We start from the raw sequence: 27,116 nt of genomic DNA, 5'->3' as shown, positions 1-27,116 counted from the left end.
TTAAGCAGATATCTGAGATTGCTAAACCAGAGAGAACCCAGTAAGGATTTAAATTATTAACTTGAGCCATGTATTCTTATATTTAACTTTTTAAATTTGGCTTTCATCTATAGAACTGTCTCAGAGGAGACCAGGGTATATATTTGCAAAGAAACACAATTCTTAAAAGTCTTTCAGTGCTGTTTGTGACTTTTTGCTTGAGATTCTTTCCAGGTAAGAAATTTTCTCTATAGAAGTTGTGTCAATATAGGCAAAATTTGTCAGTATTTTCAGGTTAATGTAGATAAAAAGAACACTTTAAATTGCAGATTATGTGATATTAAAAGGGGCATAAGCCAGAACAGAGGATACTTGCTTGGCCCTGTGTCACGTTTTGGGCCGGGTTGGCCAATGACTAGACAACAGATGCTCTCTCCCACCTCTTGCTCGAAAGAGAGGAAAAAGAGAGATAAAGAGATTTATGAATTTAGAAAAAGCTAAACTACTTTAATGAAATATTAATAATAAAATATTCATAACTAAAAAAAATTATAAAATAGAAACCATATATAAATATAGACAAAACCGTATCAAGCTTCCAGGGAGATGTCAGTGGCAGACACTGGGGAAGTTCCAGACTGGACTTGGTGATAGATGGGAACTGGAACACACTGACCGGGATCAAAAGGCTGACGGGGTCCTCCTCAGATGTCAGGTGTTGACAAAAGGGAGCCACTGAAGAAGAGTCCTTGGAGAGGAGCCAACCTGTTGCCTTTGCTCCCTCAGCTTTTCTACCGAGTATGGCAGATGGGATGGAACACCCGATTGGTCAGTTGGGGTCACCTGACCCTCCACAGGGTAAACACCCAGGTCAGCTGACCCCGGTTGCCATGGCAACTAGCGTGAGCAAGGCCTCTCACTGGGCAGAAGTCTGCTCTGTCTCGCCCCAAACCGGGGCGTGTTCTGTCGTGATCGGCATGGCTTGAGGCTGGGGAAACAAACAGATGATGTTCAAGGGCGTTCTTCAGGAAGTTAAAGTCCTGCTTCATATAGCTAGTACTTCTCACGGAATAACATTTTCCTTGTTTTGTTGCCTTCCTCAGCTGTGTATAGCATTACTTATCTTTTGCTTTGTCTGATACTTAGTTCATAGTGTCAGAAGAATGTGATGTACAAACCTGAAATAGCTGCTGGTTTGGGGGGTGTGTGTGTGGTGTTGGTTTGTTTGGGTTTTTTTTTTTAGTTTTATGTATCAAAACCTTCTGTTATATCTAGTACCAAGAGTGAATTTTTCTGGTCTCTGTCATACTGCTGGTGAAACAAATCTACTTTTTATCAGGAAAGAGTGGAATTTCTCCCAGTAGCCATAATACAATAGAGCCCTGAGGTGTACCGTGAAGCATTTTAGCTCACAGGTACGGCAGATTTCAACTTAAAATCTCGTAAGTGATAAATTTAAACTTTTTATTTAATTAATAATTTAATTAATAATTTAATTATTTATCTTTTATGGTAATAAAAGATTTATCTTTTATGGTAATTTAATCTTTTATGGTAATAATGCTGTGTTAAAACTAATGGAATTGGTTTTCTCAGTAATGTAGCACTCATGACACCTGTTTTAGGGATAATGCCAAAGATGAAGGAAATTATTAAATCACTACTTTTGAGACTCTGACCTTACTGTAGCCTTTGCAAGTATAATGAATGTTATTTATCCTAGGAATAAACTACGGTTATGTAAGTGGATGAATGAGATTTATCATTTGGGGTACAATGCGCCTCCTTTTTAACTTACACTTGCTTCCTCAACTATATGTTGGTGGGATGATATCTAAGTGGTCTGAAATTGAGAGCAAACAATTCCTTTGATCAAACTGAAGTCACCTTTTACTTGCAAGGCTTCATCTAATTGAATTGCTGCTGTTTTTTTGTCTCCAGATATGTGAAACAGTTTCCATTTACTCCTGCAAAAACTTTAAGACCATATTTTTCAGTAAATCAAAATTCGCCAAACTTCAGTCTGGATCGGGCAAAATGCATAGAAGAAGAATTTCCAAAGTCAACCTATAGCTCAGTCTCAGCTTAGAATAATTTACCATCAATGTGACGTGAACTGCCTGCATCAGTTAGCTCAGGGAAGAGGTTGATTTACCATGGTCTCAAAATAGCCCTTACATGCAGTTGCTTATGTTTAAGCTGCTGTGTCCAGTTGCCAGTCCAACTCATTCTCCTTTACCACAAGACAAGTTAGCAGTCTTGTCTTCTGCAGGTAAAATGCACCTACTGCCTAATTGGAATGTTTCACACGAAAGCGGTGTTTAGTGACAGACTATTCTTTCACATGCATTTTGTCATTGCACTGCTTCAAGAACAGTGGAAAAAAACCCACCTTGATTGTGGACTTGTTTCTTCCATTCACTCCGGTATTAAAATTAACTTTATGGGAGTAACATGTAAAATTTGTATTGCGCTTTTGAAGGAAGCCCACCTTCTTCCAAGCTAGTCCTTTTGCTGGTTTGTGTGTGGAAGTAATTGTGGTACTGTCCTGATTCAGCGAGTGAGCTGTCTTCCTAGGGGCCTCCTACTCTCTGTGCCTTCAGTGAAAATTTAACAGCTTTATACAACAAAAATTAAATACTTTGGTGTTACATGTGTGTGCCTATATGTACATAGATAATAGGATGAACTACCAAATTAAAGGTTAGTATGCACAAAGTTAAGCCCTTTGAACGTTTTATAATGCTTACATAAAGATGTACGTGTGTGGTGTGCGCAAGTGACAATTTACCTGTTGAAATTTTCTGTCTCCATCAGAAGTAGGGCTTTTCAGTGCCTGAAGAAGTCTTATGTACAAAAGAGGTTTTATCAGAGGAATTTTAAGGGAACAGAGCTTGGTTTGAGAGGTGCTGAGCAATGGGAATAGGGAGCTGCCTGTTTTTGGCAGCTAGGGAAGAACCAGGAACCTGTGACTGTAGTCATACCTCACACTCTGCTTCTCTCTTATTAAATTTCTTTTCCTAAATAGTTATCTCCAAACTCAATCATGAAAAAACGTGTAGGCATGGACAGTTTCAGTGTTGGAGCTGTTTAATTGTTAGATAGTTGATTCCTGTACTATTTTTTTTTCAAGTTTTAGAATATCTTAAGAAAATTCACATTTTGCTGTGTTCTGAGTAAAATTTGAAGAACATATTTTGAATTGGAGTTTTGTACCTAACAAGTCTGTGTGCCCTTGCAAATCTGTGAATTCACCCATTGCAGTTTGTGATCTTGAATTTAATCCCTTAGATCCAGTCCTTTCTCTTTCAGGAGGTAGGAGAATTTCGAACTTCCTTAGAAAGATTAGTTACAGGATATTTGGCTTAGTAATGATTGCTGGGGCCTCAACTTGGTCATCAGGATCCAGATGTCTGTTATGTTTTAGAAATGCAAATTAATAGTTCTGTGTATACTTTGGTTTTGTTTTCAATATCTGTAAATGAAGGCTCCAGGTAATACATTACTTAAATTTAAAATACTTTCCAATATAAATATTGTAATTTCCAATATAAATATGTAGGAGAAAGAAAGGAGAATTTAATGATTATTTTCTACTGTGTGGTTGAAAGAGCAATCTAGTTTACCAAATCCAGTTCATCAGTTTTCCTAATGAGGAGGTTTCCCTCTGTCTCTGAAATCCATGGCTCTGTACCTGTGAACTCACTAATTTCTTCCAAAAATGAGCCAGGGACCCCAAAAGTAGCAGCTTCTTTTGGTCCTGTGCTTTGACTAGTCTGTAGAAGTTGTCCATGCCCAGAGCAGGGACAGAGCTCTGGCAAAAAATGAAATCATGTGGTTGACATTATCCTATTGTGCTAGAGGTACAAATTAAGAATCGCACAGGAAAACTATGCGGGTGAGATAAAATATTCTAGCTCTGAAATTACTAAAAATAAGTACTTGCAGAGTGCCTTTGCTTTTGATGTTGTTTTATAGTGCATTAAAAAAATGCTAATCCTCATGGTACAATTCACAATATTTATTTATTAAAAGGATAACCTCAGACTAAGAGAGAGTACGTGAAAAAAGGACTATAATTAAATTAAAAACAGTATCCTACACAGCAGCACTGAGCTAAAATTGTCTTTATAAACTGCTGTATACCGCTTTACTTTTAAGTGAAGTTACCTTTAAACCTGAATTTGATACGCTTTTCTGGAATTTCTAGGTCTGGCTCTCACCCTTAATGAAAATTCTAGATTATTTCCCTTTAAAATTCAAGTGCAATCATGATGGAACAGAATGATAACTTTTCCTTTTGTATTAACCTTAGCATTACAAGAATACATTTATTCTTCAAATGCCTTGGCAATTAATTTTCCCTGTTAAAGGAGAAGAGCCTGTTTTTCATTCAGTGGTTTGCTCTTCTGTTACTGCAGAAACTGCCTGTCTATTTACCAAGGAAAGGGATAATGTGACTTAAACAAGATGGCTAAATCCTATTCGGCAGGATCAGAGGGGGTGGTGAACGTTTGACATTTACCGAGAGGAACTGTCTTAAGCATGCAGGCTTTTTTTGCGCTGTGGGCTGGCGTAGCAAGGGGGACCTCTCCTTCCTCTGAGGTGCAGCGTGTGTGTGTGTGTGTGTCGGCGCGGCGGCTGCCGCTGCAGAATACCGGGGGATGAATTACTTGACGTGCACAACTGAAGGCGCCGTTTGCTTCACAAAACCGGCGCGGCGTGCGCTGCTGCTAACGTGAGAGAGGCAGCCGGCAGCTCTTCATGACAGCTAGAGGTGGAAGGACCCAAACTTGCGGTCCTCCCCCCGCCCCCAAGAGATCGTTAGTCCATTCCTTTATAGTGGTTCATTTTGGCTCTCTGTCATCGCCAGAATGCTGCCAGTGAATGTGTGTCATGGTTACAATAGAGTGTGGTAACACATAACAGCAATGAAAGCCCAGCGGGAAAGGCTACAAATTCCAGGGCTGACCTTGGAGTAAGTATTGTCTGTCTTTAATATTTTAATGGTTTCTGCATGATGCCGGCTTTCGTGCAACCAGGAGCTGTTTAACATAACGTTTGTGCTGACAGTCTGGGAGCACTGCAGCTCCAGGTTGAAAGAACACGTTTTAAAGGCATTGCAGTTGGTTTCAGCAAATGTGCGAGCCTGGAGCTGGGATATTGCAGTACATTTGGAAAGAAAGCATTTCTGCATATTTAAAGTTATTGAATCTCAGTGCATGGAGCATCCTGTCAGCTTGTAGGGGGAGAATCTGTCAGTAGGCCATGGTGTCTGTCTTTCTCTCCAGCTCTCTGTTACTGTTTGTTTATCCCAGTGCTGCCTTTTAGAAAGGCCTCTATCTCTGCTGAATAATAGAGAGCACCGTGAGAGATTAAAGCATCATAGAAATACTATTTGTGAAAATCCATCATGAATGAGCTGTATTTTACATACGTAACTACACTAATGAACTGTATTGACATTCTGGAGGATTCCTGGTAGTCTCTGCAGTAAGTATGTTTACCTAATTTAGCAGTATGTTTACTTGGTACTCGCTTAAAACTGATTAACTCATTTGCGTGCTTTCAGCTATTTAGAGAATAACTATATGAAAATACGTAATTTTAATGTATAGTGATAGTAAGTATAGTCTTTTATTCATAAATGCCAGCATATGTTTACCCAAGATTTGTTAATCAAAGCCAAATATTTATTTCTACACGTACTTACCTATGGTCTTCATTGACATGTCAGGCATATATATATTCATGTTATAGTCACCATGAGAACTTGCTAATTTTATCTAGGTAAATAAATATGGTTACGTCAGATCCTTTAGTATTCCCTGGGACTTCCCCATTCTTGCTGAAGGAAAAAAAAACCTGAATGCTGCAGATGCCTGCGGTAAAGTTATTTAGCTATGAAAGGTATTATCTCTGACATCTGCCATGTTTTAAAGAGAGGGCTATAGGTAAGTGTGCAGCATAGCAAATAATTTATTGTAACAATCACATCAAGGTGACAGAGCACTTTTTTCCAAGGAACAAGTGTAGATGTTATATTGTGTTCCCCAGAACTACGTTTGTGAAATGTCAGAATTTCTGCATTTCAGTCTGGTGTCTTCTACTGAGAGCAGTGGGTGTTAGCTTTGACCAGACTAAGCTCTAGATATTTTTCTGGAAAAAATAGCATTGCTAATTTGTCAGGAGTTTTGGAGGAGGGGTCTTATGAGGGAGCTCATTAAAATGGTTTCCATGAATAATTGATAATTATACTCCTTTTGAGATCTGGCAATTAAAATATTTTTAAATCAATCTTCACTGAATTATGTAATCATCATATGAGAATAACATCACTAACTGCAAAGGACAAAAAATGATTCATGTTACTGTTTTTTCAACATATGTGTGTGTTTTTGTAATATGAGGTAATCATTTACTGCTTCCTCCTTTTACTTGGTAACCTGACATAATTACACTTGCTTTGACATATTTTGACAATGTTTAATACTGATAAAATTAATACTTATATTTTAAATTCAGCATTGATCATTGTTTTTCCCAAAATATTGTCTGGATATATTTAATTTTTTCATATGTTAGACTTTCTTTTGCCATCACATTTGCTACTTTCTAAGCTTAATTTACTTGTAGAGAAAAGACAGTATCATATTTTGGTTGCTGGCACTTAATGATTCCCACAGAGTCATTCTCTCATGATTTGTCAGAGTTGAGTCATTGCAGACTTAAGTCGTGTCTCCCAAATTCTTGTTTTCAATCATCTATAAAAGAACATATCTAGGGGGAAAAAAATCCAACTTATTCCTTGAAGCATTCTTCACACACTGAGTCTCATGAATTTTCTTTCAATAAAAGTTTGAATGTTGGGACTAGAATTACGTTGTCTTTCTGAGAAATTAGTACAGTCTGTCTACTTTATATTCATTACTTGCAGAAAGCTCTTTCAAAGAATATTAAGGATCCAAAATGAAGCATTCTAAATTTAGTAAATGTAAGAATTAAGGATGCCTGTCAGCCTCGTGCATATGCACTGCGATAATTTGTTTTAACAGGTTTTTGCATGTAATTTGGAGGTCTTAAAAACGCAAAGCTGAAAAGCAAGTTCTGTAGAGGAACTGGATTGACACTCCAGTGTCATCACTCGGTGGTAATTTATAGATCCATAGTACAAGCACATCAAGCACATCTGATATTGAATACCCCGAGAGTCTGCTCCATCACTGAGACTCTGATGTGTTACAGTAATGAAAATGGGGAAGAATATGAGTAACTACTATCAGGTGTAGGACTTCCGCCTGCTGTATATGTGCCATCCATTAGAGGGAGGGAGATGTGCTTTGCCACTGGGTGTCACTAGAATTTGTTCACAGCAAAATAATTTAGGAATCTCATCGGAGTGTGAAGTTGATATAGTCTTCTCATTCAGTGCCAGACCTGTTTTTTCCCCCTCTCCTTTTCACTACTGGCTTTAGTACGTTCCTTGCCCCCAGTCATGACCCCATAGCGGTCCCCATGCTCCATCTCTGCCACGGCCCCGTGTCTTTCAGCCATCTTGTGCCAGTTCTCCAGCTGGATTCTCTTTTGGTTATTGTTAGCTCCCATTCCTGCTTCTGACCCTGATAGAGGTTGGTTGTTGCCTGCATCACCTGTCTTTGTCTCTTCCCTTGCTGTGCAGCCCCTGGAACAGCAGTGTGAGCACTGACAGCACAGCACAGAAGAGCTTCCCAGCGGGGACCACACTGACAGACAAGCTAAATGGGGATGCACAAGCAAACAAATGGGGACGAACTGCTGGCTCTGCTGCAGCAGACCTGCAGTGGAGAATAAGAGACAGCGCAGATAGAGTTCAGAAGTACGAAAAAACTTTTTACAAGCCTGTACTGATCATACACAAAGACCTTTCCAGTGCACATTGCAGCAGGACAGTGCAGCGCAACAGAGAGTGCGCCAGTGAAACAGCAGAAATCTGAGTTAGTTTATCTACCTCTTCCTCCACAGGCCTGTGTGGGCTGACTGATATGAGCCTGGGTTCAGGTTAGCCATTTTCAGAGTGATATATTGAGCTGTTGGCTTTTAATGGAATTTATTAGCTCAGGCATACTGTTGTGCTAGCACAGCTAGTCTGCAACTGAAATGAAGCTTGCTCATATCCAGCTGCTGTGCTGTGCAGGCAGCTTGTTCTTCTGCGCACCTAGTTCAGGGATCATGCAGGCACAGCCAGCAGCCAGAGAAGCTTGCCCTAGCACAGTAGCCTTGTCAGAAAGTTAACAGCAGGCCCACCCTTGACGCGACGTGCATTTCCTTGCCAAACTTATGTCCTCTGCAAAGCGTCTCAAGAAGGACAGGTTGCAAGAATGCTGAATGTCAAAAAAAAGTCATCCCTAATCTGGTTTAGAAGCAGTAGGACTATTCCTGCTGCAACGGTTCAGACAAAAATGCATCAGGCATCCACCTTGAAAGGTTTTGATGAGAAGGTTTTAAAATCTGGCAAAGTGTCATGCAACTGAAAACAAGAGTTTAGGGTTGGAGCTAGCTGTGCTTAGCAATCTTAATGAAGGTGATCTGGAAAAAGTTCCACGTAAGATTCTGCCTTAGCTTGGTCTGCACAGAAGGCAGAGCCACGTAGTATTTTTGGACAGGTAAATTCAGCTAATTGCAACATGTTGCAAAAAAAAAAAAGCTTTCTAGCAAGTTTTATGTGGACAAGCGGGTGTGACTGCATGAGTGTATTTTAAAAGAGTATCTGTGAAATCTGTTAGTGGTCTAATGTTTTATTGAGAGACCTTTTGAATGGAGATGCACTGGAGGCAACCACTTGAAGACCCCTTTGAAGCCAAATGCTCAAGCGTGTTTTTTTTGGATGGGTTTTTTATGTCTGTATTTGATTATGTAGATAAAGAACTTGATATTTGTGAAGGAATGTTTCATAGTGAAATCAAATGGAAATTGACACTACCTAGCTAGAGCACTTCCAGTTTTTAGTAAGTGCCCAAATTTTAGTCTCTCAGATTGGAAATCTTTATTCCGATTTTCTTATTGCTGATGAAAGCTCATCATCAATTTTAGTTTTCCTTTTGTTTTTAATACATCTGATTTGCATATCAAAAACTTTAAAAAAATACTGAGGTTTTTTAAAAGAAAAAAATGTCCCAGGTACATATCCTGTTTCATAGAGAATATTTAGAAGTATGAAACAAGTAACCATTTTTGCCCCCCTTTCTGTGGACTTTGTACACAGGTATTGTTCCTGGAGGGAGTCTAACATAGTCAAGTATATGCACGAGCACCAGATTTCATATTTGTTTTTATTTAAATCAATTTCATCTCAAGTCAAAAACTGTGTGGCTACTGTCAATCACTTCATTCACAAGGACGGTAATATTTTGGTTCTAACCGAAAACTCCTTTCGTAACTCCTACGCTAAAACATGCAACTCTTGCTAAACCTTCTGTTCACTGGAGATGGCATTATTTTAACTTGCAGTCTCACCCCAAGGAGCCTGAGCCCAACCCCAACAAGCCCCTGCAGTCCATGCAGTCCTCTGTTCGCTTTTCATTTTTGGAGGTAAGCGAGTAAACTTCCATTGTTGATGTTTTCTTCTGCATCCAAAACTTGACAATCAAAACATATTGCAAAGGGAAAATTGAAGAAAATTAAATATGTCTCTGCAGTCCGAAATATGTTTTAATTGACCAGCTACTGTTCTGAAGTTAAGTGTTTTATGGAAAAAATGTAAGGTAATCCATATTTTGAGACTTCGTACAGAGATTCAAGGTAATGATGTATAGATGTATAATTCTGTGTTGTTCTGACTGTCTGCTTAGGAACGTATCTTCTATTGAAATTTTCGTTTGCTTCCTGTGATCATAGCTCAGACTATTTTCTGTTACATCAGAAGTTTCAGGTGACTTCAGAAATTAAGGTTATTCTAAAACATATGGTTATTTTTTGCTTACCTGATAGGTAGTAGTATGCTTAGTGATGTCAGATGTGAGGAGAGTTGAGTACCCAAGATGCACATCCACTTAGGAGAACATAAAATCACATATAGTACATTAGTAGGACTGTTTCTTCTTCAGGAGGATTTTAGGCCTTATTTCTAATACAGTAATGTTTTAGATGTGCACCCACATACAACATCATTCTCACTGTCTTCTTTCTCCTACTCCCGAATTCATTGAGAAGAATGATTTCTTTGGTACTTGTCAGAAAGGTAGTTATTTTTATGAGATCACAAAATCATTATTTTATTAAAAAATACCATATTTTTTGGTACTTTTCAGAAAGGTAGTTATTTTTATGAGATCAGAATATCTTTAGTTGATTAAAAAATACCATGTTACACTTGCTATTATGGTAAAGTTATCATAATAAATAATAATTGAAGGATGTTTCTGATACAGAAAAACATTTTTTTTCTGCCTTTATTTTCAAGGCAGAAAATTAAACTGCAAGACGGGTATCTCACAGGTGTGAGTTACTGAGGTTCTGCTCCATAGGGAAAGTAGTCTTCAAAATGAGTTACTAATGAGTTATCGATGCCCCATGGATTAAAAAAACCTTTTAATTTTGATCAGATTTCTTACTTGGTATTGTGAGGATTAAGGACTCCTAGAGAACTACCACCTTGTTAAATGACATAATAAAGTGCATCTGTGCCTACCACCTCTTAAACATAGCATGGCAGAGGAAAGAATTGCTTGGATGCATTAATCTGCTTCAGTGTAATTTAAAGTTAAACTGATATTTAGGAGTCCTTCTGTGATGGCTTCATGCGGCACTGAAAAACGGAGCAATAACTTTGTGACTTGCTATGTGTTTCTGAAGAAATATTGTAATTTTTTTATATATACTGTTGTGTTAGGGAAGAGATGGGATGAGAATCCCTCATTTGTGCATTTTTCAGTATGATTTAAATAAGCATACTTTTTTTTTCTCAGTGAAATCACTTTTGGGATGTTTGTTTAATGAATTATAAGCAAAATCAGTATATTCTATGGAGTTTATCTTCCTGGTAGGGAATGCTTGGTAAAAACTAGCATTTTCGAATTGGCATTCTAATTGGGTCTTTTATTTTATACAGCCAGAACAAATCACTTTGTGGGGGAGGAAGTGCTCTTTTTCGAATTGTCAATTTTGTGGAATCAAAAAGCTATGTACAAAGGTTTTAATCTGCATAACCTGCTGAACCATATCTCCAGACACATGGATGTCCTGCCATGCAAACTGTGCTATGGACACGGCCCTCGGTGTTTTTATGGTCTTTGGAACCAGGACCCTCAAGGCTTTTGTTTCCCCTTCCCGCGGGCAGAGGCTCCCAACAATGCTGAGTTTTTCTGTCCTATGATGGAGGAAGCTGGGAGCAGGCTTTTCAGATGGTTTTTGAAGAAATGGAGTGGAAATTGTTGATACTGCTTAATGTAAAGCCGCCTCCCCAGATTATGCTGCAAAATGTCAAAATTCCTAGGGATTTTTCTTGGGTTCTTTTATCCTGAAGTGTATTTGAAGCTCTGCCAGAATGGTTGATTTTTCCCCAGAATGGAAATTAAAAAAGTTTGATTCACTCTAAATCTTTGTGCTGTATGTAGCTATAGCTGTAGAGGGCTGTTGGTATATTGAACAGCAAATGTTTTAGTTACTAGTTACTGTTCAAGCTTGAACAAGGTTAACAGGGACAAGCATATGTGTTGGGTTTTAGGGTATGTAAGTAATTAGCATTTCCTGTTCCGTTAGCTCAGAGTACTCCCATATGTGGGAGGAGAAGAATTATTTTAGTGCAACTACTTTTGCTCATATTCAGAAGCATTAGCAGCATCGAAGCCTTACCAGGGTGAATGGATGGGATTTTCCTGTGGTATCATCTCTCTCTCTAATGTGCTGGCTCATCTCCCTCATGGCCTTCGACTTGCACAGCTGCTCCTTAGGCTGTTGTTTTTGTTGAAGTTCTGCTTATAGCAATTGTCGCATACGGTAGTAATCTAAAGGGAACCTTTTGCCAGCTAAATGGTGAAGATCTTTTCGAAATAAACAGTACCATCCTGTGAATAGAAGTATGTGGTGGCAGCAGGTGAAGCTGTCCATATTTTACTGATAGTCCTCAGAGAGGATGGGGATGGAGAGGTTTTTCCAATTTCAGGCAGCTATGTACGCGTTTCCCATCAACTTTGTACCTGCTGTTTGGGTAATCTGAAAACTTGCAACTTCTTTGCGGGGGGGAAAGTTTGTACTATTTTATTATATATATATATATATAAGCAGCAGATCTGCAAGGAAAGAGAGAAGATGATGATAATGTAAATGGCTGAGCACAGCTACTGAGAGGTTTAAGATACTCATGCGTCTGACATAATTTTAGAGCATGTTTTTCTTTGGTTTGGTGTCCTTTGTGATAGTAATGGGGAATGAAGTGGAGAAAGTGTTGGAAGGAGACTAGAAGGAAACGCTAAGTGTGAGTAGCTTCTACTTGTTAGTAGAACTTAGTGGTAGTACTTAGAACACTGAGTTTTAGTAGCTTCTAATAAAAATGATAAAGGAAGTGAAAATAGTACATTAAAAAATGTAGAAGAGCATGAATTTGAGCTTGACTACTAGAGATGGTGATTATTAATAGAAGAATTTTTTTGCTAAACCTTTTTACTTTACTGATGCTGCTGATACCAAAGTGGGAAAAAAATATGTCTGCAAGACTCGAATACACAATAATGACAGCAGTTTCAGTGGCTGCCTATGTGGAATGGGGGTCCCGGTGGAGAATTAGCATTTACTGCCTTTGAGTGCTCTAGTTCTTTTTTATGACCAGTACAGGATGTGTGCTGGCTGATGTTTTCTCTCTGCTTGAGTAGTGCATGGTGTGTTGGTTTATTTTGTGATCCGTTCCTGCCTTTAGACATTTACAAAAACATAGAGGAATTTAATGCTTGTAGGCAGGATTGGAAAAAAGTCCTTCATACAGAGAGCTAATTTGAAATTCTGAGCATCCTCATTCTCAGGCAGAAGGTTTCAGCTGATATAAAGATCATAGTTTCTCAAAAAAAAAGATTGGGGTGAAGTTTCCATAAAGCCTTGACTGAGGAGCATGGGGATTGCACGAGTGTCAGATGCTGTGCAGACATAAGTGTTACTGACCTTTTCAGCCTGGTGAGGGGATTGAAAGGATTCACTCTGAAGCCTTGAAAAAGAAGGTGGCAAGTAAAAAGAGGCCGAGCTTGTACGTTTTTTTTTTAATGGTTTCAATTTTTTTATAGGCAGTGCTGTTTTTTCAGGAAAATCCAGTTCAGCTCACCATACCTGAAACTCTGAGTTGGCAGGAAGGTAAATGAGTATTATTAACAACACCTTTTTGGTAGTGTAATCTGTTCTCTTGGAAAGCTTGTGAGGGTGCCACATTTACAAGATGTTGTGTTGTCAGCCGATTACATGTGTGTTACCAAGAGCAGCGATGAGAAGTGTAACTGGCATGGATTAAACTTCATCCTATGGCACTGAGTTAAATGGAAAAAAAATCAGTGTCACAGATAGCTTGTAACTCCTAGCCACTTGCTGGTGTTCAGTATTAAGTTTTATATCTGGAAATTGCCAAAAAGTGTTGACACTCATATATTTTCATTAAATGTAACCTGAATATATAATATGAGTGAGCAACAATTACCTGCCCAAGAAATGATTTATATCTGATTTTTTATAAAAATAAAAAATCAAATACTTAATTTTGCCTGAAACTATATTTAAGCTGTTTAAATTCCTATACCAAATTGTTGAATACAGAAATCAAAATCCAGCCGGTGTTCTTCCAGTTTCTCTGCCTTCAGCGCTCTTTTTTTTTTCTTCCCCTGACATTATTACATCCCTGAATCAGATCAAGACAGAAAGCTTAAAATAGCTACTTTCTAACAACTCTATTGGTCTGTTTCATGAAACCCTCAATGAAACGGATGGATCTTGTAGAAAAATGGTCTGGAAAGCTTCTCGTAATTATTTGTTGTTGTTGCTCTGAAAGTGAGCATTAAAGAGCTTTTAAATGCTTTTACAAAACATTTAGCTTTGTATGATGCTGCGTGCTCACGTGAGCATATGCAGCCACGTGAAAAATAAAATGGACAGTGGGAATTTAGTTTGCTGTTTGGCTTCTACATTAAAGAAGGCAATAGTTTTTAAATTTACCAATATTCCTGTGTTTCAGTGGGGAGGATAGCGGTGTGGCCAGTTCTCATTTGTTGTGCTGCATGGTGCGAGATGGCTGGGTTGGGGCACTTGGGTCAGCTGCAGGGTGGCAGTTGCTTGTGGCAAAACAGCCCCTGGGGACTCGGAACAGCTGAAACAATGATCGAAACTTGTATCAGTCCTCTCCTTGCACTCGTCCCCGCCAGCATGCTCTATCTACCCTCTTCTGTGTTAGCTGTTGGGATAGTGTGGTGCACCGTGAGTTGAACCTCCACTGTGAGTGAGAACATGCCTGTCTTAGGAGAGGAGTGGGGAGAGAGGAAGGGGACAGTTTTCAGCATCATGGGAGGCAGTGGCAGCGTGTAGTTGGGCTGGCACTCCAGCGATGTGAGGGCACCTCCTTTGACGCTGCTGCACTGGAACTCCCAAAGCTACCTACTCAGACCTGAGTGATAGCTGTTGTACATACTGGTTAATGGTCAAATCTGGTGTAAGTGTATCGTCTAGTGAGACCAGACAGTGAATATTGTAGAAAAGGAAGTATTAGTATTTCTTCTGTGATTGGGAGGGACTTGTGCAGAGGCATGACATGGTCCTCTCAAAGTACAGCAAAATTTTTGTAGAAGAGTTAGCAATTAAATTTGGACCTTTCTGGTCTCTGAATAGTTTCTTTACTTCTGGATGATCCACTGTAGAACCTCTTCTCAGATTCATAAGGTTTTATAAAAGACATGGGAGGAGTGTATGTCAGAGGACGCCTCTTTTCCCTGTATCTCAGTGCGACAGCTGCCATATTCAGGGATGCTCAAGCAACCATTTTTCTTTAAAATTTATTCCCACCTTTGCTTTCTGAGATAAGTACAAAGTACCTTGACCTTAAGGTTATGCTGAAAGATGAAACTTAATTTGTTATCCTGAAACAGGAAGGTCATGAGAAGGGCTGAGGTGGATGAGTTAAGGAATCATTTGGCTCCATTTCTTTCCCAAGTTACTCCTTTTCGTTTAAAATGAAGAAAACCTGCTGTTTCATCTCTTAAAATAATCTGATTAGCATTCATGAACACCTACCATAAAGCATGAGTTCCTCAAGGTGAAATAAATTAATCTTTGTCTTTCTCCTCCAAAAGTAGTTTGTCTGCTCTGAAGTTATTATGTCCATGCTGTTCTTTTAACTCTTTCTAGGAGCATTTATTTTACCATACAAAACACATTTTCCTCAGCTATTTCCCATATCCTCCCATATTAAGACTTGTGACAGGTCAAAAGGAGTGTGGTTTCCATTGGGACTTCAGCAAATGGAAAATGAGAAAGAATTTCATTGCACGTATAACATTTTTGTGGTGTAGAACTGAGTTTTGAGGAGTGATTAAGTAAAAGCAGCCACTTACTCATCAGGTCTGATCTCTTGTGAACTTAAATGCTCTATAGCAACTTCAGCTTTTGAAGTGCTTTAAGTTTTTTGAGCCATGTAGAGTCACAGCAGAGGAGAAGATTTTGTTTCTGCTCCTGCTTGTGAATCATCATCAGTATTTTATTGAGCTACAGCCAGTTACATCTGTATAAGCCTATTACTGTCTTAATGGGGTTGCAAAGGTGTGAATGGGGGTCCAGCTGAGAACTGCAGGAGCTGCACAGCTGTCATCTGTGAACGTGGGCCTCCTGGAGGATCTTTACTGTTGATTTGCCACCCAAGAGGGATATGGGGATGTGAATTTATGATCCCATGGGGTTTTTTTTGGGCTGGCACTAAAGGCATTGCAGTTTTACTTGCTGCACACTGATGCAGAATCAGAAAGGTGAAGCCTGTGTTGTTACAGTGATGTTTTGTACGACTTCTGAAGTTGCATAGGTGTAAAACTTAATTTGCTGATATAAAGGTTTGGTTTTAAGTACATTTTCAAAAGTTCCCAGGAGAAGACTGCATTCTTGTATATGTGTTCAAAAAAGTTATGTGGAATATGGCAATTTGATTTGAGGCTTGTGCTACTCAATGTTGTTCAGAAGAAAGATTTATTTGTATATATTTTTGCATCAAGTAAAGCAAGAACAGCAGCCCCTTCTCCCTACAGCATGTTCCACATATTCCAACTCAGAGGGATGGATAATAGAATTTTAAGAGCTTACCAGAAATAGTTCTTTGCTGTAGTGCTGTGTTTTTCTTTTTTTTCTTTTTTTTTTTTTTTTACCCCCCCCTTCATTCTTTATGTGTAAGGTGCATTTTAGGAAATCAAGGACAGTTCTTGTGACAGTTATTTCCTGTTTGTAGTCTGAACACTGTCTTTTTTTTTCATTTGTGGGAGAGAGCTCATCTGAATCATTTTAAATGCCATTTTGTTGGTCTCCTCTCCCTGAACTCTCATAAAAATCCTCCCAAAACAGTTGCTGTGCTAGTTTTATTAAATCTTTTGGCCTTCTGGGTTGTATTTCCTATGTACTGTTCAATGTTAAATTTTGAAGTTAGTAGGTTAGGCTTTCTAAACATTTTGAGGAGGTAATATGAATTTCAGTTTGCAAATGACAGTAATTGTGGAGTGGTGCTGTAACACGGGAATGTGGGATCTGGAGACAGCAAAAAGGGGTTTTTTTTTGTTTTTTTTTTTTTAAATTATTTGTTGGGGTGGTGTTTTTTTTTGAAAAAATGTTTTTGTGACATCTTTAAAGTCATAGGAATGACCTGGAAATTTCTTGAACTGCTTTACTGCTTTTTAAAGCAGAGAATAAAAGTATTCTAGAAATATTTTCCACTGTGATGTACTCTCATAATGTTTATTTTTACTGTAATTTGATATGCTGCACACATTACTTAGTTTTGAAGCCTAAAATGTTTAAGTCTTCACTGGCTGATTTGTGAACATTTTTGCCATACAGCTCTTAAAGACAAGTGATATGGTATAGATCCCTTTTGAAACCAAAACCTGGCATTACTTTTGGGGCAGATTTTTGTTTACCATACAGTCAAATTTTGGTTTCTGTTAACTGTTGTAAGTAATAACATAATAGAGAACTGGTCCAAGCTTTTAAGCACATTCCCTATGTCTTCTTTGAAAGATGAAACAGTGAAATGAGAGGAAAGTGTGGTGAGAGGAGCTCTGTAGAAATTTTTTTCCACATTTTTCAATTAAAAAGAAAAAACAGTGGAAGTTTGTAATACTTACAACAAATATGCCATATCTAAAACAGAAATTGGAGGAAGGATGGCATGGAGCTCTGCTTGAGGCTGCGTAGAGACTAGGTGAGTTGAGTACTCCTCATGCAGTGTTAGGAACTCACTCCAAGCCAAGGAAGTGGTTAAAATTTGAATAACCGATCCACGTCATATATATGAAAATAACTCTAGACAGGTACTGAAATATACTTGAAAATGGACAGACTGGTCTCTTTCCATGCTGTCATACCACAGAGTTTGAAGTACATGCAAATTACCTGCTAACAGCAATCATTAGTCACTGTAGTGACTGTACCTGTTGACCTAGAGGCTTTGCTTGTCAGTCAGTGATATATCTATTAGTAATGACTGTAAATGTCCTGAGGCTCAGTTGTCTCTATCTGCCTGTAAAATTCAGACTTCTGCAGTATGGCTTCATAATTGGCTTAATCTGATTTAATAGGAAACCGTTTAAAACATCTTGAATTCAAAGTCCATTTATTGTCCAAAATGTGCCTACTGTCTGTAGTCTGTTGCCAATCAGTTCTTGCAGACATGGAGAAACTGCCAGGTTAGCCTGCCAGTTGTCCTTTACTTCCTTTTGAAAGTTTGGTCTGATGGGATGTCAGCGGCTCACTTCTTGCAGGAGAGGTATTTCCTGAGGTGATTCTGCTCCTGTTATTCCACATTCAGAAATTCTGCAGTCTTTATATAGCACAGTGACCAATTTCAGATGGTCCTTCCATGAGTTGCCAGAGAAACAATCCTGCGTCTAGATTCTTGAGATAGAAATTCTCAACCTTGCTCTGTGCCAACGCTGCAGCATTATGTTGCATCTGCATCGTTTTATTGCACCTGCATAATTTTATCGCACCTTGATAAAAATAGATGCAGAACAGAAACCAGCACTGCACATACCAGCCTTCCACACAATTCTAGCAGAAGAAATACTTTGAGACTCTCAAAGCTTAAAGTGAGGAATGCAGAAGGAGGAGGTGTGTATTGGAAGGGCACTGCTGTCCCTGTGGTAGCCTTTTTTGAGGGCTTCATTATTTCTGCTGTACACGACGCAACATGTTTTTAATGCTGTGCAGGCTGAATTGCTTTGCAATGAAAGTTGGTGATCCCTTAGGGAAACCATCTTGCTTTGGTATCGGCTTATTCTTGAATACTATTGAAGTGATAACTTCGGAGCTGCAAGTTCTAAAAAATATTTTAGAATTAACATTTTGGAACCATAGTAGTAAATAGGAATGAATAAGCAAGAGACCCACACCACCACCACACCCCCATAGGTAGAAATCTTCTGTCCTTTTGTTTTTCAGACATCATGTTGTTCCTTTTGCTTGCCACTAACCATTTCAGAAGAAAACTACATGTGTAGGTTTGTAGAGGCAGTACCTTGCAGCTATGGAAAACTGAAGAATGTCACCAAACTGTGATTTTTGAGACTCGGCAACCCTTTCCCTTGTGCTAGTTTTGGTTAGTTTGTAATATTGAACCACAAGATGTGTTAGTTGTTAGAACAAAAGGGATGGCCAGTGCTCCTGATCTGAAGTGCTATTCAGCAAAATAGTCTCTTGGCGTTAGACAGGAGAGCAGTTCCCCTGTATGTTGGGGTAGAAGGCCAGCTCGTGGCATGATACAGACACAAACTGATCAGCTCTCCCAGTGACTCCGGCCTCTGCTATGAGATGAGATGCTCTGTTGTTAATGTGCAGCGTGGTCCCAGAGCCAATGTAGTGAGTGTAGTCCTGAGCAGCTCTGAGGAAGCGATTCCACCTACTCCTAGGACACCAGTTTTCTTAGGTCTTGGAAGCACTTGGTTAGAGCATAGTGCCGGGAAGTGGGAGGTACTGAAGAGCCTGATGTTGGAATGACACCAACATAAATGTGTCCTTGCCTTGATCTCTTGGTAACCCTACTTTCAAACACTAGTGTGTTTTTCAATGCCTGGTAACTGTTCCTTGTGGTTTTGTGATAACAATGTCACTATGCATGTGATACTGTGTTGTCTTGGGTATATGTTGTGATGTCTGGCTTTGATGCGCAATATGACTTTCTGAGCTTGTGTGAGAGCAGTTAGGTGCTTGTATCCACAGGGCACTCTACTGACTGATAGCTTTGCAGACTGTGGGAGGGAATGACCTGGGCCTGCAAAATTCTTTCCTAGCAGTAAGAAAGCTGCTGTCATGGAGCAAAAGCGTGGCTTGTCCTCTATGCCAGGAGTGATGGAAGCTGTTTTGTCTGCTCATCAGGACCTGCTGCTAGGAGAGATCAGCAAGGCCCTCTTGGGGGTAGAAAAGAGGAGGTGGTTTGCATTTAGCAGCTTGAGCACAATAACACTTCAGCAGAGCAAAGCCAATGGGAGTTTAGAGCCTCAGGGCTACCTAGCAAAAAGTTAGTGTGGCTTACAGCCAGAACGTGTACCATGAAGGAATTGAGAGAGGTATTGCTCCAAGAGAGGTTTTGGATGGGAGATGACATGATGCTGCTTGGCCGGGAAGGCAAATTTGCAATTTGATAAACAGTGACCAGAAAGGGGCCTAAAATTTTCACGCAATAAAAAGGCTATTAAAGACATGTCTGTGGGATCCCAAAGTACATCCATAACCATCTGGAAGGAGTTCTTGTCATATTTGAGAAGTTGTAGTCTGATTGCTATAGTTCTGTTGTCAAGTACACTGGAAAACATGCTGTTGAGTTTGGGAAAGCAGTTAATGCTCTGTGACCTCACAGGCTGATAAAACCTGGAAATCCTCTTAAAATTGCTGTAGTGCCTGAGAAGAGGGAATCATCACAAGTGCTGGTGTTAGATATGTATCAACTGAAGCCACACTCTTTCGTTATGACCAGTCTGATATATTCCACCTTCACCTTCATACTGCAGTTTCTTTTCCAGGAGCATACTTTTCTCCACACACTGTTGGCCACTGGACAGATGGAATTTCCTCTTGTGCATATGTAGAAGTGTGCAAGCATGAGTGTTGAGGAAGAGCAGGATAGAGAATAGCCTATACCTTTGGTGGAATATATTGGGATAATACTTTGTCAATATTAAGTGTGGTTTCTTGTAAATTTTGCAGAATTGAAGTGTTGCGTAATTTTTGAAAAAGCAATCCCTCTATAAAAAAAATAAATTCAAAATACCAAGATAAGAGAGTATGCTGCTTTGAGAGAAAGAAACAGATAATTTTACCCATGCAGTTCAGGCTCATTAAAATGCATGGTAAGCCATGTCCAGACATGACTAGAGATGATCAAAGGAGAGGCTGATTGAATGGTGAAAGGGTTTTGAGACTGGTTTTGTGATTTGGCTTTTTTTTTTTTTATTACAGGCATATGAAGAATGTATCTTTGCAGTGATAAATGCTTTTCAGTCCTTTTTGTATCAAGATATTTACATTTCCATAAACTAACATCCTCTGCGGTTACATGAATGGAATAGTCAGGTTGTCTGATATCAGTGAAATTAGGACTTCTAGACAGCAGTTTCAACTGCTGTTTGAAATCTAGGCAGTTAATTCCCTCATTTCCACTATGACTGATAGAGTTTTCCAGGATGCTGGAGGTATAAAAAGCTAACATGGGTTGTGCTGATCCTGCACGCCTTGTTTTATATGGTTTTGACAGGGTGTTGGTGATGATTGAAGTGTCTACTGTAGCTTGTACGTTACAGAATGCTGACGTGCACTCTCGATCCTGCAAAGCTAAATGAAAAGTGTCTGTCTGTATTTGGGGATGGAAGGTGGAAGTCTGTGACTTGTCATGTCATCCTCCTTGATTCGTGTCATTCTTCCTGATATGTATGAGGTAGAGATTTAAGGCTGATTCTTAACTCATCTGAGTCCATCTCAACTTCTGTTTGTACGGTCTTTGCCTGTAGGGAGGAGGGGATTGTAGAAATCATTTGGTACCTCTGGATCTATAGAGTGGTCAGCCTGAAGAAGATCTCCCTGCTATTGTCTACTCCTTTTCTTTTCTCCTTTTTTAATATCTGAGCATTTAATGCAAATGTTTCTGGAATTATATTCACTGCATTCCCAAGAAGTGGTAGGGCATTATTATCTTTGCTCTGAAGCGCAGAGGTATTTTAAATGACTAGATAACACCAGTTCTTAGACCCTGAGGCATCATAGCCATGAGATAATTTTTATTATTTCCTCCTTCATTTTGAGGGTTTTCTCTCGTGTTTTGAGAAACATAACTAACACATAATCTTTACCACTCTCATACTTCTAGATGTTTGGTTTCTGTTTTGTTTCTTTAAAATTATGTTCTTTCTTTGTTGTTAATTCTGCTGCTTCCAGTGGTGCTCTGTTCAGCAACATCTGTGTGTACAGTTTGGATTATTCAGCTGCAGCACCATCTGAGGGACAGGTTTGTTAGCTGCTCAGAAAGCCCCACAGACAGAAGAGTATGACTGGAGTGTAATTAACGTTATTCAGAAATTCAGATTTAAGCTGTGGGGTGTGCGCTGGAACAGAACTATTATTCTATGATGGAGTGACTACATCAGTGGACAAGGGATGAGCTACAGGTGTCCTCTGTCTGGACTTCTCTAAGGCCTTTGACACTGTTCCCCACAACTTCCTTCTTTTTAAATTGGAGAGAGATGGATCTGATGGGTGGACTGTTCAGTGGATAAGGATTTGGTTAGTTTGTCACATGCAGAGGGTAGTGGTCAATGGTTCAATGTTCAGATAGAGATTGCTGACAAGTGGTGTCCCTCAGGGGTCCGTATGGGGACTGGTACTGGTCAGTATCTTCATCAGTGACATAGACAGCAGGATCAAGTGCACCCTCAGCAAGTTTGTGGATGATACCAAGCTGAGAGGTGTAGTTGACACTTCTGAGGCATGGGATGCCATCCAAAGGGATCTAGACAAGCTTTAGAAGTGGGCCCGTGTGAACCTCATGAGGTTCAACAAAGCCAAGTGCAGGGTTCTGCACCTGGGTTGGGGCAGCCCCTAGTATCAATATAGGCTGAAGGATGAAGGGATTGAGAGCAGCCCTGCCGAGAAGGACTTGGGGGTGTTGGTTGATGAGAAACTCAACATGAGCTGGCAATGTGCACTTGCAGCCCAGAAAGCCAGCTGTATCCTGGGTTGCATCAAAAGAAGCATGGCCAGCAGGTCTTGTGAGATGCCACCTGGAGTACTGCATCCAGCCCTGGAGTACTCTGTACAGGAAAAAGATGGACAACTTGGAGTGGGTCCAGAGGAGGACCACAAAAATGATCAGGAGGATGGACCACCTCTACTATGAGGACACGCTGAGAGATTTGGGGTTGTTCAGCCTGGAGAAGAGAAGGGTTCGGGGAGACCTTATTGCGGCCTTTCACAACTCAGAAGAGGCTTGTAAGAAAGATGGGGACAAACTTTTTACTAGGTGTTGCGTGAAAGGGGCAAAGCGGTTTTGGCAGAAAATAAACCCCCTTGCGTTCTAACACTCCTCACCGAGGTGGGAGGCTAGGTGCGGCTAGGTTTAAATTCTGAGTGATGCCCAATTCAGCACTATCAGTCCAATCGCGTTTAATATGTATTAAACTATTACGATTTGGATACACTAATAGTGGACTGCACCTTCAGTCTAGTTGTGCTCCTGAACTAGCACGGCCTCTCTCGAGTCTTTGGTTGCGTTCAGTGAGAAGCTGAAACGACTAGCTACTTAAAAAGTGCAGTTTATGTAAACAACAGATATATAGGTTCTTAGGATTGCCGGTGATAAATACACTGTCTGCAAAGCACATGCGAATGAAAGTATGCAAAACGCACGACAAAGTTATAAACGATACAACCTGGATATAAATGTAGGATAGAGATTCTCTAGAGAAATTTCTAAGTTTCCCGAGAAAGCACTTGGTATAATCGAAGTCTTACCCAAAGGCGTCCCTATGGGGGGGAAGAGAGGCTCAGCCCGTCGACTGATCCCGTAAGTCAGTGATGGAATTCTTCGCGATGGTGTCTTCCCCGGGTATCCCCCTCTCTTGGGCTATTTTTATACTATTTGTTATCTTCAAGGTGGAGTATGAGTGACTTTAGTCATACATACTTTTATTATTGGTGTAAAATTCTCTCGCTTCACAATTAAAGGTATAGTTTATGAGAAATTCAGGGCACAGACTCAAGAAGGAGTGGTCGCACCTTGGAGGCGGGTAGCCTTTGGGGTGGAGGTGTGTTTTGGTATTATAATGACATTATAATGAGCAAAGTTCTCACAAAGGACAGCATTTCATCAAAATTTGACAAAATGTTGGCTCCGAGTATCAAGCGGGCAGCTAATTGGCAGCTTATCTGTTTCATGGTATCATCCCATTCTCATATCTGCTATACATCATAAGGTAAAGTCGTGGAATAATTGCATCCCGCCCCATACCTCATGTAGCTTCACAAGCATCCTTATCAGGGAACCACGGGTGTTGTATTCTTCATGCCAGCTGTGGCTATTTTCTACCTCAGAAGCCTCTTGATTTTATACTTTTCGTTAATGTGTGAACAATGTTGTACTTTTGTAATTTTAGCCAATTTAGTACTTATTCCACACTAGGGCCTGTTGTAATAGGACAAGGGGTAATGGTTTTAATCTGAAAGAGGGTAGATGCAGACCAGGTATAAGGAAGAAATTTTTTACAAGGAGGGTAGTAAAGCACTGGAACAGGTTGCCCAGAGAGGTGGTAGATGCTCCATCCCTGGAAACATTCAAGGTCGGGTTGGACGGGGCTCTGAGCAACCTGACCTAGTTGAAGATGTCCCTGTTCGTTGCAGGGCGATTGGACTAGACGACCTTTAAAGGTCCCTTCCACCCCGAACTACTCTGTGATTGTATGATTATTACTTGGCCTTTTGAGTAGGAGAGCATTAAGGGTGAGGTGCAAAGAGATTTAAGGATGTTACCAAGTTAGTGCTGTGTGCTCAACTCATTGTTTGAAATACTATGGGTAATGTTAATGGGCAGTCCGCAGAATAATCTTTTAAGTATAGTGTTTCCCTTTTTAACTTCCTATGCCCCCGAGTTTCAGTTTGCGACTTGTGCTGCGTGGGGTGTTCCATCTCACACCATTGTGCTGACAACAGATCCATCACACAGATCAGCTGAAGCGTGAAGCCAGATGAGCGTAAGGAAAAGCTCAGGAAATATAACTACTTGGGTGTATATGTACTACGAAATGCTGAATTCTTAGCACCTGATTTTTATTGATTGTGGTTTAAATCAGAATTTGAAATTAAATTGTGTATTTAAAATACCTGATACAAACACAGTAGTTGCCAATGTTGAGGAGGAGCATTTGATTTCCTTGCTGTGGCAGAGACCTGTAATGGATCCGTAGCCATCAGTCTTGTACTGATTGGGTGATTAATTTAGGACATTCAGTGTGTAAGTATTAGAGCTGATGAAGTTTTCTGTCTTGCTGAAGACAGCATTTGTACTGAATAACTTCTTTTAAATTCAGTATGACCAGAATTGATCTATTTAGACTTTGATTGACAGGCTTGAGTGCTCGTCACGTCCCACTCAGAAAAGAAGGGGGGTGACTCAGATTTGCAAATCCCCAGCGGCAGGGACTAAGGTGAGACAAATCTCAAGGTCCATATACAAACATTTATTAGATTAGTAACCAGGTTTTAACTAGGTCCACGATAATTGATTAGGTATATAACAAATTATGGCAAGCGGTGAGGTATGCATTGCATTACTTAGCAACAGGTATACAACAAATTACTGCAAGTGGTACTTAATAACAGATACACAATGAATTGTGGCAAGTGGTATGGTATGCCTTGTGTTACTTCTTTGACAGAACAAAGGAAAAGAAAAGAAACAAAAGGATAGAGAAGGAGAGATCAAGAGAGTGATGGAGAGAGAGAGATAAAGAGGTCCAGCCAATGGGGGTTGTTGCCATAAGAGCACTCTTCTGTATATCTTCAGGGTCTCTTCAGGCAAAAATCTTCTGAGGTAAAAATCTCTTCAGGGGGTCTTCCTCCTTGTATGTTCCCCCACTCCTAGGGACAGTTTTGTGTCAGGTTTCTCCCCCCTCCAGGTGACGTAGCATGATTTGGGCGGGGAGACGAGAGCTATAGTCATCTATGTTTAGCATGGTCTTGATAATCTTCATTAGCATATGCAAGGGTGTGAGCTTTAATATGCATTTCACGGATAATGATGCAAAGGTCACCACTGAGTATAAAGTCTTTCTGAAGAAACAGCTTGTCCTTCACAGAAGGAAAAGCAGCTGTTCTGTTTGTGTAAGACTGTTCTCGAGGCACAAGTTTTTCTCTCTCCCATGAGTCACACAAGAGGTAATCAGGTGTTAGCCTTATCAGTTCTTGAGCAGAAGGCCTGGTACTTGTGACTGTTTGAGACATTAAAAATCTCTTCAGGCTGCTTTGTTTAGGTGACATGATGAATTGTCTCTTACAGTGCTTCACTGTGCTGACCTCCATTGAACACCCTCCCAAGCCCCAAAAGGTGTATTAAAAATGAGAAAAGTTGCAACTCATGACAACAACTTCCCAAACCTATCAGGGTTGAATGCGATCGAACAGGAATTGTGCTTGATTTCTTTCTTTAGTTTGTTTGACTTTTGCATAAAGAATCTGTTAATTCTTACTCTGATTGGTGAGTACGGCAGTGGGGTGGCCTGGGCAGAGCGGAACAGGAGGAAATCGCTCTGTATCAGGAGCTGTATTCCTCTTGCAGGAGTATGTTGTTTAGGATTCTCCAAACCAGGATGCTGTCGTGGCATAACCAAACGTTCCACTTAACTGCCATTCCCTCTGAAGGTAGTGAGTGGGTTTTGGATTTTCTTTTCCATATGTTAAAAAGTTATTAAAACAAAACCACACAGAGCTTACAAGTGCTGAAGTCTTTTTTTACAGATGTATTTTGAACTCTATTTTAAATGTGTCTCCTCTACAAAAAGAAGTCTAATATGAGTTATTTTCATTTTAAAAAGGTACAGGAAGATTATGCGCTGCATGTAATGTTTATACAGTCCACTGGAATTATTTGGTTTTAAACTTATAAGAAGACAATTTTACATTTTAATTTTACAATTACAGTTGAAAAACCCAAAACTTCTGTTTAAAAAAAAATTTTCTACAATTGAATTAACAGTTTTTCTCAAAAAATATGGCTTTGTTGACTGCAGCTGTGATGCAGAATGTATAATGATAGCTAAGTACATACTGTTTTAGAAGAATGATTTTATCCACATTTTCTTAAGAAATTATTTAGGAATTTAGCCTTGACCTGTAAAGATAATGCATTTGCCATATAGGCTATAGGATTTTAAAAGATACATGGTAAAATATGGCTGGATGTGTGAGGCCAGCAGAAGGTCTAAGTATGTTGTGTGGTCTGAGGCAGTGCAATGAAACAGGTCTCTTAAGTGTATGATTGCTTCACAGGAATGCCCAAACCCATGGAAAACTTCATTACAGCTCTGGTTCAATGGTGTGATCCTCTTAGGATGCTGCTAAGTGCTGGTGAAAAGGCACTTGAAGAAAAATAAAGGAGGATAGGTTAATAATAGCTATGTGATACAGTATTCCCCTTGCCACCCCCCCAGCATTTATGATGAAGTCCAGGTCCAAGCACCAGGGTATCTGAAAAATGATGACATTTTTTTCAGATGTTTTCTGTGTTCTCTCCCTTTCTGGACTTGCTAACCACATAAAGTAGCACTTCTGAACTGTAGTAATGCTTTCTCTACTTGCCAAGATAAATGTAAATTCAGTGACAAAAATGGAAAGTAGCTCTTTTGTATTTTCTCATTAGTCTGCCTGTTTGCTAAATTAGCTCAGAACGAGAAGCTAATCTCTGGGAC

The 27,116-nt window shown here is 39.7% G+C and overlaps 1 protein-coding gene across 4 annotated transcripts in view; it reads left to right on the top strand.

Annotated features, from left to right (window-relative positions):
- The window catches only part of MAST4 (microtubule associated serine/threonine kinase family member 4), a 237,274-nt gene that overhangs the window by 94,983 nt on the left and 115,175 nt on the right, over positions 1 to 27,116 (top strand). The window contains exons 1-2 of one of the 4 annotated variants that reach the window (XM_063319500.1): positions 4,601 to 4,957; positions 9,466 to 9,546. The exons of 2 other annotated variants lie outside the window; for them this stretch is intronic. In XM_063319500.1, the coding sequence (XP_063175570.1) occupies positions 4,911 to 4,957; positions 9,466 to 9,546 (128 nt within the window). In that variant the 5' untranslated portion in view covers positions 4,601 to 4,910. Of the gene's footprint in view, positions 1 to 4,600; positions 4,958 to 9,465; positions 9,547 to 27,116 lie in introns of those variants that run through there. One more of the 4 variants, XM_063319503.1, reaches the window with a different exon arrangement.

The sequence above is a fragment of the Chroicocephalus ridibundus genome, chromosome Z (genome assembly GCF_963924245.1).
Source record: "Chroicocephalus ridibundus chromosome Z, bChrRid1.1, whole genome shotgun sequence".
NCBI lineage: Eukaryota > Metazoa > Chordata > Aves > Charadriiformes > Laridae > Chroicocephalus > Chroicocephalus ridibundus.
This window is presented reverse-complemented; position numbering and strand designations above follow the sequence as displayed.